Source organism: Nipponia nippon, unplaced genomic scaffold, assembly GCF_047370975.1.
Source record: "Nipponia nippon isolate SJK-2023a ecotype South Korea unplaced genomic scaffold, ASM4737097v1 scaffold_1, whole genome shotgun sequence".
Lineage (NCBI taxonomy): Eukaryota > Metazoa > Chordata > Aves > Pelecaniformes > Threskiornithidae > Nipponia > Nipponia nippon.
In genome coordinates, this window is record NW_028262290.1 from 14,811,724 (window position 1) to 14,832,669 (window position 20,946).

At 42.4% G+C, this 20,946-nt stretch overlaps 1 protein-coding gene across 2 annotated transcripts in view; it reads left to right on the plus strand.

Annotated features, from left to right (window-relative positions):
• The window catches only part of TAF2 (TATA-box binding protein associated factor 2), a 64,112-nt gene extending 61,201 nt beyond the window's left edge, over nucleotides 1-2,911 (plus strand). For both annotated transcript variants that reach the window (XM_009471079.2, XM_087747097.1), the window contains one exon: nucleotides 1,267-2,911. In XM_009471079.2, coding sequence (XP_009469354.1) covers nucleotides 1,267-1,532 — 266 coding nt within the window. In that variant the 3' untranslated portion in view covers nucleotides 1,533-2,911. The remainder of the gene's footprint in view (nucleotides 1-1,266) is intronic.
• The last annotated feature ends 18,035 nt before the right edge of the window (nucleotides 2,912-20,946 follow it).

Consider the following 20,946-nt stretch of genomic DNA (forward strand, 5'->3'; position numbering starts at 1 on the left):
TGCATGGAAATCTTTCTCAATGCTTGTTTGTCACAGGCTCTTCAGACTCCCAAGAATCCATGACCATAGACAAATCATTCTTGCCTTTAAAGATACAAAACCTAACAAACAAACAGAAAGATGTACTGGGGAAAAAAAAAAATCTGCTTTCAAATATACAGAAAAAGATAATTGCAAAGTATATAACATAATTCCCTGTTATTTAACAGGGATATTTTCACCAAAAACTAGGGGGGGTGGGGGGGAACCCAACATTTTAAGCAGCTGTGAAGAAAATCCACTTTAAGTAAAACTTAACGGAGTAGTTGCCTTCAGAAATCTGATGGTGCTCTTCTATATTTGTCTAGTAGTTAAAGCACATTCTTGCAACGTGAGTGATTTGATTCCATTTCTCCCTAAAGGAATTCGAGCTTTCCTACCTTCCAAGTGTTTCCCCTCGTTAACAATGTTGTTATTAGATTATTGCCCTTTAATCCCTACTATCGAAGCTATTGCAGTTTGTGTGAAATAATGAACTATTAAATGAGCCGAAGAGAGAATGAGAAAGTGGTTCAGGAATTGAGAGGTCATGGATCAGGTTTTCTCTCCTCAGATTCAGATACCAGGCTTACTCAATATATAAGTAGTTCTAGTGTATTTGTGAAATATATACTAATAAAGATGGTGTAATTGGGATTTGCTTTTTGTTTAAGAACAAAAGTTTGTATGATCTTTCAAATAGGCTAAATTGGTTGTAAGATGCAATTTTTGGAAAAAGCAATTTAATTTTCTGTTCAATATCATAAAATGTGTGTTCTTGCAGGGAGCTTTAGATCCTGACTAAAAGGAGTTCACATCCCAAAACTGCACTTTAACGTGTGCCAGTCCTGCACTTTATATCCTAGTTTTCATAAGCAGTTATATTTTCATTATTCATGGTATAGTGGCCTTCCTACTCTGTTTAAAAATGAATTTCTGGAAGCTAGTATAACTTGCAGCTTCTTAGCTCTTTACAATTCCTAATTGCCTGGGACACATTTATACTTTTGAGGGAGGAAGGAGTTCCTCTGTAAAAATTGTCAGTAGTACGGGAGCATTAATGGCGTGTTCAGAGTCTTTTCTGACAAAAACAAAAAGCTAATGGTACAAGTATAGCAGCAGATTCTGTGTTTGCATGTTTAAATGATAATGTAGGTTTGATCTAATCTTTCGGAATTTCTTATGTTTGAAAACAATGCAAGTTAAGCATTTATTAATCCCACTATATCCATTTTTTTTTTTTTTTAGGTAAAGAACAATCTTTGGGAGAGGTGAACATGCACCCTGTCTCAGCAGCTCCACTGTCTGTGTTTAGCAAGGAATCAAACTCCTCAAAACATAGTGATCACCATCACCATCACCACCATGAGCACAAGAAAAAGAAGAAGAAACACAAGCATAAGCATAAGCATAAACATAAACATGATAATAAAGAAAAGGAAAAGGATCCCTTTGCTTTCTCTAATAGTCCAGCCAGTGCACGATCAATCCGTTCCCCGTCACTTTCAGACTGATACCGATCACTTCTCTGGAGTTCAACTTGCAATATTCTCTGAATACTTAGAAGGATGTATATAACTATAGCTTCTATCTTTTTTTATGGAAATAAGAATATGTGAATTGCCTTAGCAATTCAGAAGCTCTGCCACCGTCCTCGTTTGAAGCCTTCTATTTGCATATGCGGTTGTTGAAATAATCTGATTCAAAAAATATGTTTTATGATTCTGAGTCATTTTGTGTTTCACTGTTCTCCACACCTCCCACTCTTTTTTCCATTTTAAACAAAGAAAACAGCCCTTTATGTAAGGGCCCCATGTCCACTGGCAACCCCCTGCACATCATGCTGACCATGTGTACTGCCAGAATCAATTATGTTTTAATCCTTTGAAGAATGTTATGAGGCAGGGTATGTTTTAAGCAGAAGCCAATTGCCAGACCTTTGGTGAAGTGCTGTTTCCAGAGTAGTATTGTATAACCAAATGTAGACCTCCTGAGAAGACAGGGATTTTCTGTAGTCTTCAGTTGAGCTGTTTCTTGCTTTAACCATTGCAATGTAATGTCAGAATTTTAAGAACAGTGTATGGAACATTTGCCTTTTTCAGATACTAAAGCTCTTAAAAAATGCCAGGCTGCTTTTAAGCTGCAGGTATTTATGGACATGACCCTTTGAATATAATGACATCCTGCAATTATGTTTTTGGAATTTTAGCAAAATGCTTAATGCATGTTTTGTCCTGTAATCAGGCTTTTAAAAATCCAATAAAGTTTGCAAATTATTTTGAAAGAGGCAGAATTTTTTCTTCAAGCTTGACGTTGGATATGCTTTTGAAAGATGGCCTTGCTAAAATTAAAAAAATATTTTTTAAAAGCTTAAAAATAGAAAAATACATATTTCCTCCTGCTGAAGGGTGGTTTTTTTGGAAGCATTCTATACAATCAGCTCATGAATCCACAGGAGAAATACATTAGTAGGCTAAGCTAGGTTTGGGACTTCAAATGATGGATACATTTAAATTTCTTTAGCTGTGTTTTATGCAGTGTGCTATTTACACCCAGCAAATGTTTTATTTAAAAACTGAAGTTTTTAGAAGTTTTGATAATAGAAATAAATCATCTCTGCCACTTTTTATGTATTTTTATTTGTACGTAGAGGCAGGGGTTTTATTTCCATGCACTGGTTGACTTCTGTTGCTCAGAGTTCACTTCACATTTGGCTTTCTAGAAGATGGTTGTGTTTGGGTTAAATATTTTTTTTTTAATTTTTCCCAAATTCCTGTGAGAGACTGATTCTCCTCCTTAGGGCAAAGAGAGAAAGTTCAACAGGGACCCAAGAAGATTTTTTTTTAGCCATATTCTGTTTCATGAAAGTTAATAAATACTTTTATATTATATACCTGCTGTTGAATCCTGTAGTTTTTCTAATACCAAATTATCTGTAGAATGGAAAGATTATAGGTATTTTGTAATACACGTATAGTTATTTTGTTATTCAAACACCATATCCCTTCAGTACTGCGTGGATAGTTGTGCTGATCATACTCAGAACGCATGTTAAGATAGGTTTGGGCTGGATTCAGGCGTGATGGACCTGGGCAGCAGCGCTGCCTCACTCCTCGTGGGATGCGGTGCCCGTCTGCTACCACACCAGCCGCTCTTTGCGTTGGGTGAAGCCCACCTCGGTGTGATTTGTTTCCTCTCTAGCAATAACTGCAAGCTCTTACAGCTTAGCTGAGCTAAAGGTGCAACAGGAGAACACCCAAGTGTGGGCAGAAGGAGGTGCTGAGCGTGTTTTGGGTAGACTGGCCATGCGTACAGCTCAGCTTGCCGCCTCTCTTGAGCCAGCAAGCTGTTATGTTAGCATCATGCACGGCGAATCACAGGGAGAGGTTGGGAGGCTATAGTAACAGCTCGATGGAAATATTTTTAGGTGTTTTTCCCTTGGCTAAGGAGTGAGGTAACAGTGCCAAAAGTGTTTGTGGGAGACCTGGGCTAATAAGCAATGAAAGCTGGCATTGTTTGGGAGAGCGAAGGCAGATGCGTTTATGTTTCAAAAATGAGGTCATGGATAATTTAGGCTGGTGTAGTTTCTACTTTTGGAGACATGGATTTACGCTCTTACGCTGAGGGGGAACGTGTTGTTTAGTGATTCGGGCACAGAACGGAGGCAGAGCTCTAACACGGTAATTCTAGCGTCGTATTTGGCTCTATGACTTTAAGTGAATAATTGAATACATGCTAAGGAAATAGGGTGAAGGCACCCTTACTAAAAAATTGGAGGGAAAAAATCTAAAAAGGCTTTTCCAGTGCAATACCTGAGGTTATGTCACGGTCCTGGTTCAGAATATCCATTAACGTGTTTGAGGGAACACCAGGGAAGTCGGAGGCCTGCGGGGGTTACTGCATGGGCAGGCAGTGCTCGCAAACGGGTAGCTGTGCTCGGAAGTCAGTAATTAGGCAGGTCGCACAGGTGATCCAAAAGCAGCAAGCTAAAATTCAGTAGGAAGGAATGTGAAATCCTGAACATGAGGGGAAGCGAAGTGTGTGAAAGCAAGCCGTTCCCCCCATCGTGCAAGATGCGTGAGGGAAAAAAGCATCTGATTGCACAGAGGTGAGCAACTTGATACTATTGCAAAAAGCAAAACACACGTAACGGTTAGCAGGAATTTTTTATACAAGATGTGAAAATAATTCTTCTATCAAGTGCCAGTGATTTCGGGCAACACATTTTAAGAAATAGGTCGGCAAATTCCCCTAAATGGAAACAATAGATAACATTGCATTTAAGAAAAAAATAAAGGGAATTGAGTATTCCTGGACTAGAATAAAAGAAGTCTGAGGAAGGAACTCTCCCTTCTAATACCTAAAATATTGCTGCAACAAAAAATGTTTATCAGTTGTTCTTGATATTTCCTGTGGGAAGGAAGGGATTAGCTTTATTTGCAAGAAAAAAATATTTTTGTTGAATGTTAAGATGGAAAACAGTCTAACAGGCACCTAATGATGATGTGAAAGCTCTTTTCTTGTAGGTTTTTAAGCAGCAGATTGGCAACCATCTGCAGGGGATGTTTATGGGATGCTTGGCCCTGCTGTAGTTCATTTTCATGGATTCTTTGATCTTCGTTTTTGTCGATGAAATTACTGCAGTGGCTCCCTGGACGGGATGGGCACTTGTGGGAGGCGCAGGACACAGAGCTCCTTGCCTGCCAAAGATCTCACCGATTGCAGTTTAGCTTGGGTTTTTCTTCTACTGAAAAATCGATGACTATTTCAAAGTTATAACCTGACATCAATTCAAGTTAAAACTTTGTATTTGGATGGTGGACTAAGCTCTTTATCCTCGCCACCTTCAAACCTCGTAGCTGGCTGTAACCTATGCAGTTGATTTTGGTCTGGGTTCTGATTGTTCAGTTAAAACTTCTGGTTTCTAGTGCACTCTCCTTGAAACAAATGGAGAAATACTTGATTTAGGTGGGGTAGTATCCAAATACTAGAAGAATACATACTACGCATATAAAGTAGAAATGCATATGTTTCTATAAATGCGCAGAGGTCAAAGCCTGGAGAATTTATTTTGACATCTCACTTTTTAACATGAATTCCTTTGTTTTGTTCGTTATAAACATGATAATGCACATAAGCATAGGGAAAATATGTAATGTTAAAAGACCTATATGCATTTTTAACGCAGACTCATTTATCTTAGTTTTTTTCTTTATTTCTCATATAGTTACAGAATAAGATGTCCATGAAGTACCTGCTGCATCTCTTAGATTTGTAGACATGCTCAGGTCTCTAATTAGGACATAGCTTCTTTCCTTAGGTGTCCTAGTAAGCACGCGTTTCAGCTTTGATCGGTGCGCTGCCAGGCCCTGTCAGTCTGTCCTGCTGCTGTGGAGGAAGGACAGCAGGATCCAGCTCCTTTGAGTTCTTGGGCGAGCAGGTACCGTCTTTCTATCGTAAATTGTGCAGCTCCATACAGTACTCCAGCTGGCTTGAGGGTTCGTGTCAGTGATCACAAGGTATCCTTACACTGTGGAGCTTTTTAGGATATAAAAACTGTTTAGTTTGAGTTGATTTCATACTCGCAGAAATCTGATCATCTGTGTAAATTTTAATACAAGGAATTTTTAGTCATGTCAATATTTTTAGTTCCTTAAGACAGTTATGTCACAGACAATTAGGAACCTGATTGTTAATGCACCATCAGTATTGCACCGGGGCCCTTAAAATACACACGGTAAATGTAACAGTTTTGCATGAGATTTATTTACTCTTATATACTTATGTTTATATACATGTATAAAAATATGTATTATTCATAAAATATATATTTGTTTCCTGCTTTTATAATTTAAATGGCAATAATAATATGAGTGTATGCATACGCATTAAGCCATGGCAACTAATATATAAATTCTGTGTTATTCCATAGTCAGCTGATATCCTAAATACAGTTTTGCTAAACACATTTCCAAGGTTTTCTTTTATTACTATTTTTGTCCAGATAAATCTACAATGTTAGTGACCTTTCTTGATGTAGACAACTCATGATTTCATTAGAAAGACTTTGTATTTTTTTGAAGTGTAGTTCACCTAGTATGGTGCTTAGGAAGAAAAGCATGAATATTTTTGTGGTAAGCATCATGAAGTGACAGCAAAAATTGAAAACATATTTAGCTAGCTTTTTTTCATTTCTGAGTAAAAGTGAAACTGCGTGGGTATGCTTTGGGCTGATCTAACAGCTCGCCACCGCTGCGGCAAGGAGCTGTTTCTGACCCCCCAGTCCCACCTTGGATTTTCTGGGTGCTAACCGGGCTCTTCTGGGGCCCTGTACAATTCTCCGACCTGTGAATAAAATCGGGCTCATTCTTGCTGCGTTAGTGAGCTGAAACTTTTGGGCAGAGGCTGAGGAGGCAGCGAGGCTGATGCACGGCTTGTGGAGCCGAGGGTGGAGTGGGGAGAGGAGGGAGGGAGGCGCGAGCAGGAACAAAACCCTCCTTGGCAGCAGCCGCCGGTGCGTTTGGCTCCGCGGCTCCTCGCCACTTCACGCCGAGAAAACAATGTGATAGGGTGAATTCAAGTTTTTACATCTGCGCCTCTTTGGGAGTCTTAATTTTGCTGTGAATTGGTTGCGTGAATGTTTTGAATGGGATTCATTTTGGAAATTTTGGAAGGCTGGAGTGAGATGAGCTTATGTCACTGCCAGTTATTTTTTGTCTTTGCTGTGTTAAAAATAAAAAAGGAATGGTCTCAACAATAAAGGCCAAAAGAAACTCTTCAAAATTTACTCCAAAGGTCATTTCAGGTCAAATAGGGTTTTTAAAATTATTTTTATTCTTTTTTTGTTTATTCTATTTTATTCTTTTGTATTTTACTCTTATCCAGAGAACTGAATTTCAGAATAGTGTTAATATGAAGCATTTCATTCTGAAAATGCACTTTTCATTTTCTAAATGTTCCTATATTTTGTAAATAAATCATACTGTAAAATATAAGTAACTGATAAAACATCTAAATGAAAAATTGCCCTAAAAAGAAGGAAAAAGTTTGAAAGCACATTAGCAGTGAAAGCACATGTCAAGACCTCATTGACTCTTCCCTTTCTCAATAACTTATTTCAGGGAAAAAAAGCCTCTTCTGGAAGTTATCTGTTCCTCACCTTTCCAGGAAAAGGAGGGATGACTCAAACTCACTCATGGTTTAAAAGCTGTTTGAATTCGTGTGAGTAACCCTCTGTTTCTCGTGGGTGCTGGAAGGGCTCCTGCCAAGCCTTGCTGTGTCTGCCTGGGTGTGGGTTTCGGCGCCGGACCCGAGGGGACACCTTGAGAGCAACGGAGAGGTGGCCACGGCCTTCCTTCAGCACCCAGCTACAGCATATGTAGGAGCAGGCTTGGACCCGTTTTACCTTACACAACTGGTTCTGCTGAGCTTCTAGTCACTTATTTTGCTAAATCTTTCATGTTTTTTAATGCCTTAAACTTTGGCATTATAGAAAAGACTTCAGTCTTTTGGTAGCTCATCTCCCACCCAGGAGTCGAATTGAAGTATATGTGGGAAGAAGGTTTTTTAGCAGTTTTGGAAATAAATATTTGAGTACAGCTTTTCAAGTTGATATGAAAGTTATTGACAGTACATCATTGTTTTGCTAGTTTTAGTCACTTAATTCCTGATTTTTCAGTACACTGAAAAACTGGAGGTAGGGAAGAAGGAAGAGGAGGGCCTGAGATGATCTGTCACCACAGTGAAGAGAGGCTTGGAGAGACTGAAGGTGTTGCATCAGTTCTGTCACTCATCTTCCTAAGGCAGTTTCTACTGCTGTTAGGTATTTTAGACTGCTGCCATCTTCACTTCTTTTCCTCCAGTATTTCTTTACCTTCAATTCTTATTCCAGCTTATTGCTGTAATAGTCATCTGAGAGATGGCCAAGCTTCAAGAAAGGCAGATCACTCAAAGACATCCACCAAAGCAGAGGGTTTCAGCTGCTTTGGAGCGGGATGATGCCCTGCGCTGGGGGTTTGGGTCTCTTGTCTTGGTTTTTCATGGTCTGTTCCCAGCTCTGTGGCCAGCAGGCTACTACAGCTTATTTCTCCTCCAGGCATAGATGTTCCTTGTCCCTTATGGACATCTTACAGTTCCAGAGTCTGCGCGAGCATCTTTCTTTCTTTTTCTTGTGTTTGGAGCAGTATGTATAGAAAATGTTTCTCTATCTCAAATGCTTTTACCAAAGGATGCAGTCATTTTAAAATGTTGGAATTCATATGTTTCTTATTGAGTACTTGTCTAATTTCAAAATAATGAACACTTTCAGTTGCTTTAATTTTAAGACTCAGATTTTTAAAAATAGATGTTAGTTTTTACAGCACTGAAAATCTTCCAGGTACTTAATAAAACACTCAGCACTTACAAGCTAGGACAAGACACCAAGGAGGAGAGAGAGCAAAGCTTTTTTGTATGTCTCTTCATGGAAGACAGAAGTGCAATTAAGTTATAAGAGAACTGATAAAGGACTTCAAGGAATTGTTTGTTGACTACTGCTGTAATGTAGGAGATATGAAAATCTAAATAAAATAGCATGGAGAGGGCAGTTGAATACAGTACTCTTTTTCAATAAAAGTTCAACAACTGGATTGGAGAAAAATGCATTTATAAAATGAAAACAAGACGCTGAGAATGTGTGTAACATATAACAGCTGCTTAATTTTTGACTGTTGTCCTTGAGTGATGTATTCCTTAGTGTTAATTGAGAACGTAGCAAGAGCTCCATTTCTTTCCTGAGTCAAGCAATTTATCGTGACTGAATACCTGTCATCTACCTGAAACTAAGAGCTTGGGTTTTCTCTTTTAATTTTCCTTTAATGATTTATGTTATTAAGAATAGGGAAAGCTTCTAAATATGTGATTTACAGTTGTTTTGCAAAAATCAAATATACTTTGAACCTGATTTACCTGCTCTATAATTACATATGTAATGTGTACTTGGGCTGCACAGAAATACAATTGGGAATTGGCCTTTGTGCACAGAGGAGCTATGTTTTTATCAATAGGTATTTCTGGTCATGGTTCTGAGTTGAGCCAGTGACTCATAGAATAGAATCATAGAATTGTTTAGGTTGGAAAGGACCTTTAAGATCATCAAGTCCAACTGTTAACCTAGCACTGCCAAGTCCACCACTAAAACATGTCCCTAAGCACCACATTGACATGTCTTTTAAATATCTCTGGGGATGGGGACTCCACCACTTCCCTGGGCAGCCTGTTCCAGTGCCTGACCACCCTTTCAGTGAAGAAGTTTTTCCTAATATCCAACCTAAACCTCCCCTGGCGCAACTTGAGGCCATTTCCTCTCGTCCTATTGCTTGTTATTTGGGAGAAGGACTGACCCCCACCTTGCTACAACCTCCTGTCAGGTAGTTGTAGAGAGCGATAAGGTCTCCCCTCAGCCTCCTCTTCTCCAGACTAAACAACCCCAGCTCCCTCAGCCGCTCCCCATAAGATTTGTGCTCTAGACCCTTCTCCAGCTTTGTTGCCCTTCTTTGGACACGCTCCAGCACCTCGATGTCCTTCTTGTAGTGAGGGGCCCAAAACTGAACACAGTACTCGAGGTGCGGCCTCACCAGTGCTGAGGACAGGGGGACGATTGCTTCCCTAGTCCTGCTGGGCACACTATTGCTGATGCAAGCCAGGATGCTATTGGCCCTCTTGGCCACCTGAGCACACTGCTGGCTCATGTTCAGGCGGCTGTCAGCCAGCACCCCCAGGTCCTTTTCTGCCAGACAGCTCTCCAGCCACTCTTCCCCAAGCCTGTAGCGTTGCATGGGGTTGTTGTGACCCAAGTGCAGGACCTGGCACTTGACCTTTTTAAACCTTATACAGTTGGCCTCAGCCCATCAATCCAGCCTGTGCAGATCCCTCTCTAGAATCTTCCTACCCTCCAGCAGATCAACGCTCCCGCCCAACTTGGTGTCATCTGCAGACTTACTGAGGGTGCACTCGATCCCCTCGTCCAGATCGTTGACAAAGATATTAAACAGAACTGGCCCCAATACTGAGCCCTGGCGAACACCGCTTGTGACCGGCTGCCAACTGGATTTAACTCTATTTACCACCACTCTTTGGGCCCGGCCATGCAGCCAATTTTTTACCCAGCGAAGCATATGCCTGTCCAAGCTGTGAGCAGCCAGCTTCTCCAGGAGAATGCTGTGGGAAACGGTGTCAAAGGCTTTACTAAAGTCCAGGTAGACAACATTCACAGCCTTCCCCTCATCCACTAGGCGGGTCACCTTGTCATAGAAGGAGATCAGGTCAGTCAAGCCGGACCTGCCTTTCATAAACCCATGCTGACTGGGCCCGATCCCCTGGTTGTCCCATATGTGCTGCATGATGGCACTCAGGATGATCTGCTCCATAACTTTCCCTGGCACTGAGGTCAGGCTGCCAGGTCTGTAGTTCTCCAGATCCTCCTTCTGACCCTTCTTGTAGATGGGCATCACATTTGCTAACCTCCAGTCAACTGGGACCTCCCCGGTCAGCCAGGACTGCAGGCAGATGATGGAAAGTGGCTTGGTGAGCACCTCTGCCAGGTCCCTCTATACCCTTGGATGGACTCATACCTGTCCCTAGAGTTTGGGCCAGTTTTAGGTAATCAGTGTCACGAGTTGGAGTACATATTACCAGGCCATTGAGAGCCCTTCCAGCTTCCCCAGTTTGAGTGCTGTTTTTTCTCATTCATCTACCTTTCTTGTACTTAGATATGATGGAGGCTTCACCCAAGGATGACAGGAAGATTCAGTCTGGGCAGACTTTCGGGCTGGGACAATCCTGCTCCACACACTGGGCTCCTGTCTACTAGAGAAAAAGAGGGAAGCTGTAAATCTTAGGGCATTTTTTTGAAACTCTTATTTCAAGTAAAAATGAAGCTCCATTTAACTTGAATTTCAAGTTAAAAGAAGCTCCAGGTGGTGAGTTGTTGCATAGCTATTACCTAATATTCTTGGGGCTTTGACATTCATTGGAGGGACATGAGTATCCCAGCTTTTTGGATCCCGGTATCATTCAGGCTGGGGGTTTTTTTTGCACCTGCAGAGTTCCTCTCTGTCAAAGTAACATCCCTCTCTTCCTTCAAATTACAGCTCAAGTTCTCTCTTTGCATGCAAATGACTCCTCTGCCCTTTAGGGGAGGCAGGATAAAATAGACAAGAAATACTTGAGCTGACCTGAGCTGCAGTCATAACCACCAGGAGTTTTTCTCCAACCCCCTCTTCTGCATGATGACCAATCTGTTCATCAGCTGCATCTGCTGTTTAGGTGAGTTCTTTAGGACATTTTGTGCGCCTGCTCATGCTGTACCAGCACCTTGCCAGGCTGGGGAAAGGGGAGAGACTGGAAGGTGAACTGTTGTGTAGCTCTCACGAGCTGAATTCACTGCATGGACAAGGGCCACCTCGCACCCCATCAGTTCTCAGCCTCCTTCTCTTCTCGGCACCCCGCTCCCCTTTCTTTTGTGTCTCCCCTCTTCCTTCCCCCCATTTTCTTTTCCTCTACTGTTTGTTTTCTTTTCTACAGCCTCAGACGTGAGCTGCTCAGGATGTTGAGGTTTCAAACCCCACTGGGATGAGGAGCAGGACCTCATGGAAGTATATTCATGCAGAAGGTATCATTACATGCCACCAAATAGTCTTTCATGCCCTTGAGACAATTACAGAGATGGTTAAAACTGTATGTGCATGTGTGCGGGTGAGGGCAGTCTGCTAATTAGCTGCTGCCTACTCCCATAAGATGTTGTTTTACTTTTTCAGAGGTTTTGACTTTCTCCTGTGTGCTTCCTGCTGCTCGGGTGGATAGCGTTCCGCCCTTGGCTGCCCGGCACAGCTCCGGTGCGGTGGAGCCGATCGGGGAGAGGGGGCAGCCGCTGTTGCCGGGCACGGCTCTGCTTGCTGGGCTGAGGGTCACGCTGGCACTCCAGCAGCAGTAACCACCTTGTTTGATCAAAACGTAAGCAGCGATTCACCTCCACACACAGCTCGCATCCAGCACCGTGTTTACAGGCCAGGATGTAAACAGGCAGCTGAGCAGCGTTTTCAACTTAGAGGAAAATAGGTAGTTTTGTTCAGGATTGGCTAATTTTTTCTTTTTCTTTTTAAAGGCTAGCCTTCTGTTAAACATATTAAGCATGTGAAGTGGAGCTAATCATGTACTATGTCCTTTCAGAGACTGTAGATCTTTTTATATAAAATTTGTTCTGAATGATTGCATGATTTTTATATAAATTGACTTTATATGGCACCGTTCATGTCCTTTGGAGTTAATAATGCTCATATTAAGGTTTGATTCTGAAATATAGCAAAACCTCAGTAGGGCATATGGAAACGAGAAGCCCCGTTGTGAGCTAATGACCTCTGTGAATGAACGAATATGTCAGCACCATAAAATGAGATACACTTAATAGCTTTTTACAATGGATGCTTGTGTATGATACACATCAGCGTACTGTGAAGTGGCTTGTTATGATAAGACCATAATATAGAACTTTTCTGTTGAAATGGTTCTCTCTCCCTACTTCTTGGGAAATATTTATTCAAATAAATATGTGGGTTAGTGAGGCAACAGATAGTTATTTGTCTCTCAAGTGTGAGTAATGTAATATGAACAAGCATTAATGACCTAACTCCTTAATTCAACAGGAGATCCTTATTTTTCTCACACGCTAGCTTATTTCTTAATATTTTGGAATCCATTGCTCAGTGTGTGTTGTGTGTTCCTAGGGGAGCTGAGAGCAAGCTACAAGTTTTGGATAACTCTCAGTTCTGCTCAACTTTATCATCTCTTGGACTCTCTACGGGACTTCTTCAGCTCAGTGGCTGGCAACTATGTGTATCTGCTCCCTGAATCATCCACTAACATCTGCCTGAAATAATGAAATGACTGGCAGTTTTCAGTGGACGTGAGAGGTAGAATTGGCCAAACCATCCACGTGATTTAAAAGCCTTTGCCCAATTTCCAGAAGAGGCTCCAGCATGGCGAAATCGAAGCCCTGTGAATTTCTGTGAGACTTATCACTTCGATACATGGCTGAAGCATTTCACAAAATCGCTGCCCCCAGGGCAGAGGCAGCAGCAGGGAATGGGCACTTCAGGCTCAGCTGTTCCAGAGTCTGGTTGTTTAGACTGATCCCTGATGAAGGTGTGTCAAACATGAAATAGAAAGTTAAGCTAGTCCAGGGAGTGAGGAAACTAAATGAATGGATCAAGAACAAGGAACCAGTGACAGAGAATAAAGGCAAAGGAAGATCTGAGAGGGAACAGCAACAAGGAGGAGAAGCTGGGCATTGAGGGACAATGGGCAAAAATGACAAGACAAAATTCCTTTGAACCACAATCCCCTCCAGAAGTTGGGTTGTAACCAGAGGTTCAGGAGTCTCAGTGCTCCTGGGCAACAGGTTTCATAGCTGTTTGCTAAAATGCATGCTTTATTCCTCTGTAGATACCCGTTACCAAAAGGATGGCAATCTACAACAGCTCTTAGTTACCTGTCTCTTACCTTGTCCAAGCCCGATGTTTTCCAGTGCTGCTGTTGAACCACGAAAGAGTCAACATGCATCACATCATCGACACACTAGAAATTTCTCTTCTTCAAATTCATTCTTCAAAAAAAAAAAAAAACAAACCTCAAAGAATTCTCTTTGGAGAATATGATTAAGGTTGCAATTGAAGTGGACATAAGACCATCTGGGCGACTTTGCTCAGCTCCTTGGCATCAAAGTATGATGAGACGATCTCAAAGCAGTGTCTTAAGTAGGGAATGAGACTGCAGGACGAATCAGGTCATGGTCTGACCAACTCAGTCTTCATCTGGAGGGCTGAATCCTGTTTCTGTGTCTCCATAGACAGAATTATTATGGGATGCTGCCAGGTCATTTCAGCTATAATTTTCAGAAAAGGTAATTTTTAACTTCTCCGTTCAGCACTCAGCGTGAGACGCACAGCTCTGATTAGGAGAACTGCTGAGTCTTGATGGCTTCAGCTGGAAATAACAGGAGCCTGTGCTGCACACATTCAGTACAGCAAGTCTCTGGTAGTGCCTACTACAGACTGTAGGAGTAGTGATATATAATGCTATGAATTCTAGAAATGAGGATTCTTGAAGTCTTAAGGCAGGCTCTAAAAATTAGTGGAAATAGTTTGTTAATGTCTCATCTGAAAATAGTGATAATGCTGCCTTTACCTCAAAGGAGTGTTGTTACAATATTTTGGAAACTGCCGGGACACTACTGCAAGGACATCTCTTGATCTTCTTGTCCAGAGAACAGTTTTGAATGGTGCTCCATAAATAAAGAAGTCAGGAATTCGTATGCAGTGACCGTGCTGGGCTGCTCTGTCTTGCTCTTGGTACCACTGGCAGTACCTGGAAGATTCAGCTGGTCCTGCAGCCCCAGTGTGCAGCTATGCAGCGTACGAACGGCCGGGGTGTGGTACTGTGCCTCTTTCTTCTTGGCAGCATTTAGCAATGCAAAATGGATCTGACTGAGAGCAAGCTGGCTCAAAACTTCTGATCTGAAACAGCTCCCTGACTTGGTTTGCAGTATGGTGTTGATGTGGGGAAGCAGATGGAGCAAGGGCGCTGTAAGACCATCTGCTTTTTGCTGTGGATGATGTAGTTTGAAACAAGGGTCTACAGCACCAAGACCTGTGCAGAAAGCACATGAATAAACAGGACACACTGGAGTCAGAGCAGCAGAGCCATGAATCAGTGTCTTGCCAGAGGACATGCTTCAGTGGGAGTGGGAATCTACCCTGGTTTCAGTGACTTGGAGTACATTTTGGGTGATGTATTTTGCATTCAGGTGACCATGCTGATACCTCTGAGAGCATGCTAAAGTTGCAGAGATATGAATATACTAAAAAGTGCAGGAGAAATGTTAGCCTACATTGGCATCTTCTGCAACACAAAATTGGTCTTGATCAGGTCCTCAGCAGCAGAGAAAAACACAACCAACAGAGAGCTCCTTCTGTAGAAGGCAGGAGGCTGTCCCTCAGCCATACTGCAAGCTCCCTTCAGCCTTGTGCTGCATGTTGAACACCATGTGTCTTCTCAGTATTTGGTCACTATTTGTATTTGACAAGCGACCTTGGAGCTGGGATGAAATATAATTCATGTCAGTGGCTACTTGCCATCCCTTGTTATATCTGCCTGCTTTAAGGTCATTGCAAAACATTAGATGGACTTCTGGTGAAAATAATTGGTTTTCTCTTTGGACAACATTCCAAATTTAGCACATCCTCTCCGAAGCTTAGCAAAGCACTTTCCTGGAGCTGCATCAAACCCCAGTGTTCAGTGTTTAAAGCTTAGTGTTAATGCCTGTTGGAGATGATGTTGTAACAGTTAGAAGCCCCTGTCACACTTTGAGTGATGGTCTTGTTTTCTGGAAAGCTCTCTAGCATCTTGGAGATGTCAAATTTTGGAATCAAATGCTGACTTTAATGCATGAATGTTCCCCATGGGCCCTGATGTTTTATCCAAAAATCCAAACCTTTGTATACAATTGTTGCTGTTGACTTCCAGGCTAGGGGATTGTCTCAAATTCCCCTCAAGTTTAGTGTCACCAAAAAAGCTCACATCTCTTTGCAGCTGATCAGAGAGAAGGGCTAGGCATCAGGAGATCATCTGAGTTTGAAGACATTGAAGGAATCCTGGATTAGTAGCTCTGGAGCTGAAGATTTATAAAGTGATTTTATGTATTATATTCCTTTTCCTGGAGGGACCGAATCTGTCTCTTGACAAAATGAGACATCCCTTTTCTGCTTCTCTCCATTCTGCACAGTTCACGCTCCCCAGGGATGGGAGGAGTTCCTTGAATGAAATATAAACAAAAAAATCAAGATACAGTTGATACATGGAGAATAGCCGTTAGCATTTTCACTGTGAATGTTTAAAACCCTTTACATGTTTTAACCCACTTATTCTTGTTTTCCAGGTGAGGAAATAGATTTGGCTTAAAACTCCCCAGAAAGGCCTGGGTAATCCTGTCACTGAAACACAGAATTTCTTTGTGTAACGGATAGAGCATGAGTTTGGGAGCCAGAAAGTGTCAGCTCTCGGATTGTTTCCTCAAACATTCATAATGGATATGGATTCATTCAGGCAACCTCTCGGTTTTGTCACGAAGTGTGAACTCTGCCATCACATTGTTGCACCTCCAGCTCAGAAGTATTTTGATGGAAGTGAACCCCACATGGAGTTCCTATCCAAGTTGCTTTGTGGTACCATGCAGAGGGTAAGATTTCGTGTCAGGTAGAGGAAGGAATCCCTTTTCTGAATGAACGGCCCAGCTGTGCGTTACTGCTGTGCCTGTTGCTAATGTTATTTCTGATGAGGCGTGTTTACTTACTTTCACCATGACTGTCCGGAAATCCCATGGCAAGGAGCGTCAGAACGTTTGCCAAATCACTACTTCACCCATCAAGCTGATTGTTTCATTTTATTTGGTCTGGTTCACATTAAGGGTTTGCTCCATCACTGCCTTTGCTCTTTTGGGGTATATTGATTACTTGCGGTGGGTTTTATAACAAACAGCTCTTTTTGAGGGATTACTCCCCCCTTCTCTCACTGAGCCTGTGGCGTGTTAGTAAATACAGTACTAATCTCTTCTACTTCAGACAGTCTCTCTAAGGCAATTCATCCAAAGGAATAAAAAGCAAACCCTTTCTACTGGTTAATTAGTATTATAATGTATTTTGCAAAGCAAATGAGAAAGAAACAGCCTACCTATAAAATGGAAGGAATGTAATAAAACTGAAAGGGGCTTAATTTCTTCTCCTGACAGGTATCTTATTTTTCCATACATCGAATCTGGTGTAAGAAAGAGAAGTCCTGCAAGCAGAGGGAGGCCGCTGCTGCCTGAGAGCCAACTGGCTGCGCGAAGGGAAAGTTTGGCAGCCTGGAGGTCCGGCTGGCTGGGGGTGCACCCCGCCGAGCCCCCCCGCGCCGGCACAACCAGGGGGGCTGAAGCCTCTCCGGGGGGCTCCTCCGGAGCGCAAGAGGAGATTTGACTGATAAAGACAAGCCTGAAAGGCTGTCTCAGATCTGCTGTCTGCAGCCCCTGTAAAACTCTGCAATGGACAGAGGGGGCCTTTCACAGCCTGGGCTTGGAAGCCTGGCGTACTCCCCAGCCTCTGATTTAACAATTTCGTCTTACTTCCAACCTTAGATGAATGGCGAAAGCATAAGGGATCAGAGAGGGAGGACTGTTGCTTTGCAAGAGAGAGGCAACACCTTCTTGGAACCCTTTGCAAGTTATATTATTGCTGCTCTTATTTATTTGCACAGTTCCACATTGATCCTGCTGTTTCTACCTATTAGTAAAGAATGACCTGAATTAACAGAGGGCTGAAACTCTGCTGGAGACTACATGCTCCAATAATTAGTTTTAAAAATGGATTACTGGTTTTATTTCTGCTATGCATGTGTTGCCTTTATACCCAAGTTGGCTTTTTGTTGTGCTTCAAGAATTCCTGAGTGTCTTGCAGGTAACTTGAGAAAGAAACAAGATGGGATTGTGCTATGTAAATCCTTCAAAATGTAGGAAGGCATCTTGAAAAATTGTCTTTTAAAGTATATTTTGTGCTTAATTTTACTTTTGAAATTCATAATTGTCCCCTGGAAGATGTGTGAGGACTGATAGTTCAAACAGCAAAATTCTACTTTGGTAGCAATTGCATGTTTTCTGAAGGTGCCATGAGCACTTTGTAAAAGGTAAAATGTGGTTTTTGCACCAAGGTGTTTATATGCTAAACATTATATGGAAATGACTGTCAGTGGGGCAAGAAGAGAAAGTGGAAGAAGGACGGGTGCTGTCACCTGTTAATTTGGGTCAGGCTTCCCTAGACTTGTTCGATTAAATGCTTCTCTCTCTCTGAAGTAATGAATTTACGGGTGGGATGATAATAAGAGGCATAGGAGGCCAAGCCCGGAGGTGTTTTCACCTTTTGAGCCAAAAGGGGTGATTGGAATATCAACACTGGTACTAAGAATAACAGATGTGGAGGAATGCAGTTACTGAACCTTAGAGATGAACCAAAGAAATCTAACCTGAAATTAAGCTGTGATGGAAAGCTTTTTGGAGTTTTCTGAGTCAGCTCAATGGCTCTTAATTAATGAAGTCTGATGTATGCCTATTTCAAAATTCTGATCCATAACAGCAAACTCGAAACGGAAGTTAGAAACTCAGCTGAACACAACTTGGCAAGCTGCTGTGGTGTCTGAGTTGTATATGCTGTTTTGGTTATGTGGATATGTTGCAGAAGAGTTTACAACGACTTAAACTGGAAATGCTCAAAGCCCTAATGAAAGTTTTGATATTTGAGGCATGGAGGAAGATTATGCTCTGGGCACATGCCAAAAAATGAGAGGCGGGAGCTGACACCACCTTAGCTGGATTTGAGCTTTCGTTGGCTCAGTAATAAGCTGGGAGAAGACCTGAGAAAAAAGTGCATCTCTGGTAACAGGGTATCGCTTAGACCTTCTACAGGGAGGCTTTGCTGTGCTGTCCCTGCCCAGCATGCACATCACGAAAGCGGCTGAGAGCTGTCAAGAGACACAGTGACAAGAGACAAGAGATGGCATGTAAAGAAAATATGGGTGTTCAGGTGTCACCTGCCCCAGGCCTCTTCCTTGGCATCCCCTTGCAAGCCCATTGCATCTCTCTGTTCCAGCCTCACAGAGCCCTGTCCTGTGCACGTGGACTGCAAACACCACCCCCACCCCTCAAAAAAAACCCCAAAATGCCTGAAGAAATGGCTTTCAAACCCTTTGTTTAGTAGAAGGTGGCTAAACAAGTCAACATGATCACCAGCTTAAATTCACTGTATAGGTCCTTGTCTCTGCTGGGAAGTTTGGGAGTCCGGTTAAAAACGAATTGACAGAAGTAGCATTGATGGTAAGAGAACCTGCAAGAACTAAAGCAAAACCTCAGGACATGCAAATAAACATCCATTTCTTGGTATTCCCATACACTTATTTGCTGCTGCTTGTGAGCAGCATGGTGCATCTAAGAAATCTGATCTCATTCCTCAGGTCCTGCTTACTCTTCACCCTCCTAGGAAGGGATATGGTGCCATCGTCTTGCTTCCTTCATTTAGGCCACTGTTCTGTAGTATTTCATCTCATCATAATTAAATATGCAAGCACTTATTATAAATTATGGCCTATCAGTGGGAAAATTCTGTTGCAGATAAGTCTCCAAATTTGCTGCTGTAAATCTTGAATGGCTCATTGATGCGTGGTTAAAACACAGCCGTAAATCTCTTCGTGAGACATGTGGCGAGGAAGGAAACACAGGGGAGTTTTTCATGACAGCAGTTACAAGGGAAAGGCTCAGAGCTCCTTGTTGCTGCCAATCCGACCCCATCAGTGTCTGAAGTAATTAACGGATTCCTGTTTTTGTACCACGGCTGGAAAGTGATAAAAAGAAACAATCAAGATGCTTTTACCTTGATTCCTGTCACTGAGAAATACAAACACCCATAAAAGCCTTCAGATGTTTTCACTTGAGTTCAAGTCAAACATTGCAAAGTTTATGGTTCCCACCCCCCTCTTTGTGATCTGGAGCATGATGTAACCAAACTGTTTTCATCTTTAACTTAAAAGTAGGTGTATAGCTAACATATACCAGCTTTGAAATATGTTTAGATGCTGCTAAAAGTCTGTCCAGGTGCAAAAATTGCCATTGTCTTTGAGAAATCTACACTAAAATATTTTTTCATATTTTTATATTGTAAAATGCAGACAAAAAGGAGAAGGTGCATGGAGATACACTGCGGGAAGGATATATGGAGCTGCTGCTGTCACTTTCCTAATTAGGGTGTGATTCTACAATTAGTTAATCCAGCACTGCTGAATGTGGTGGTCCTGTCCTCCTCCCACTCCACTTCTGGGGATTCCTGTGCATCAGCCCGGAGGCTCACCTTGATGGGGCGAGTCAGCTTGCTAAATAGCCAGAAACCAAATCCAAGCAAATCAGGGGGGGAAAAGTGTTTTGTGCCTTGTGGGGACCTAAATTAAATCCCCTGGGGCCCAAGTGAGGGCCAGAGGCAGTACAAGGAGGGGACAGAGGTGCCAGCTGGGAGCTGCCAGCCCCTGGACCTGCTGGCCTGCAGGTGAGACCCCACTCCTGGGAACCAGCGGGGACCGAACCCCGTGGAAGCTTAAGCACTTGGTGGCATTGAGCACTCAATGGTACTTAGGAAAAGGCACCTCCATCATGTAAAGGCCAACAGCACAAAGCTGTGAGCTGGAGGCAGCTGGGACGCAGTGGATTTTGCGAGAGGGTTTGGAAGAGAAAGCCAGCGTGTTTGGGAACTACAAGTGGGAGGCTGTTCCCTGTGTGTAGTGCGGGGACGCAGCTATATGAAAGGAGGCATTAATCGGGAGTGCGGCTGCAGCGCCAGTTCAGGAAAGCCGTTCGGTGCTCGCTTACATCCCTTCCATTCCATCAAAGCTCAAGCACTTTGCTGAATAAAGGCATATGGGACCAATAAAGCAGATTTAAGGAGATGGAGTCCAGGTGGCAAAAGGGTATAATGGGAAGTGACTTATGGGAAAATGTTGCATTCAAAACTCTTCTGTTGGTTTAGGTGACCCTGTAAATCCAGGCCCTGCTTTTAGTCAATGGGACTACTCATGAGAGTTAAATTGCTTATGTTGCAGGATTGAGCCTACTGAAAGGAAAACTTTTCAAGGAGGTCCAAATAAATGTTGTAACTAACTCATGCTTATAGTGCTCTTGTTTTTTAGCACTAACCCAGTTGTGAACACAGCCAACCAATTTGCCATAATTTGTGTATTTGGTTGGCATCTGTTTACAGAGGGGAGATCTGGATATATTTTCAAGAACTACTTTGCCCCTGGTTTCCCTATCCTTACCTTAATCCCTCT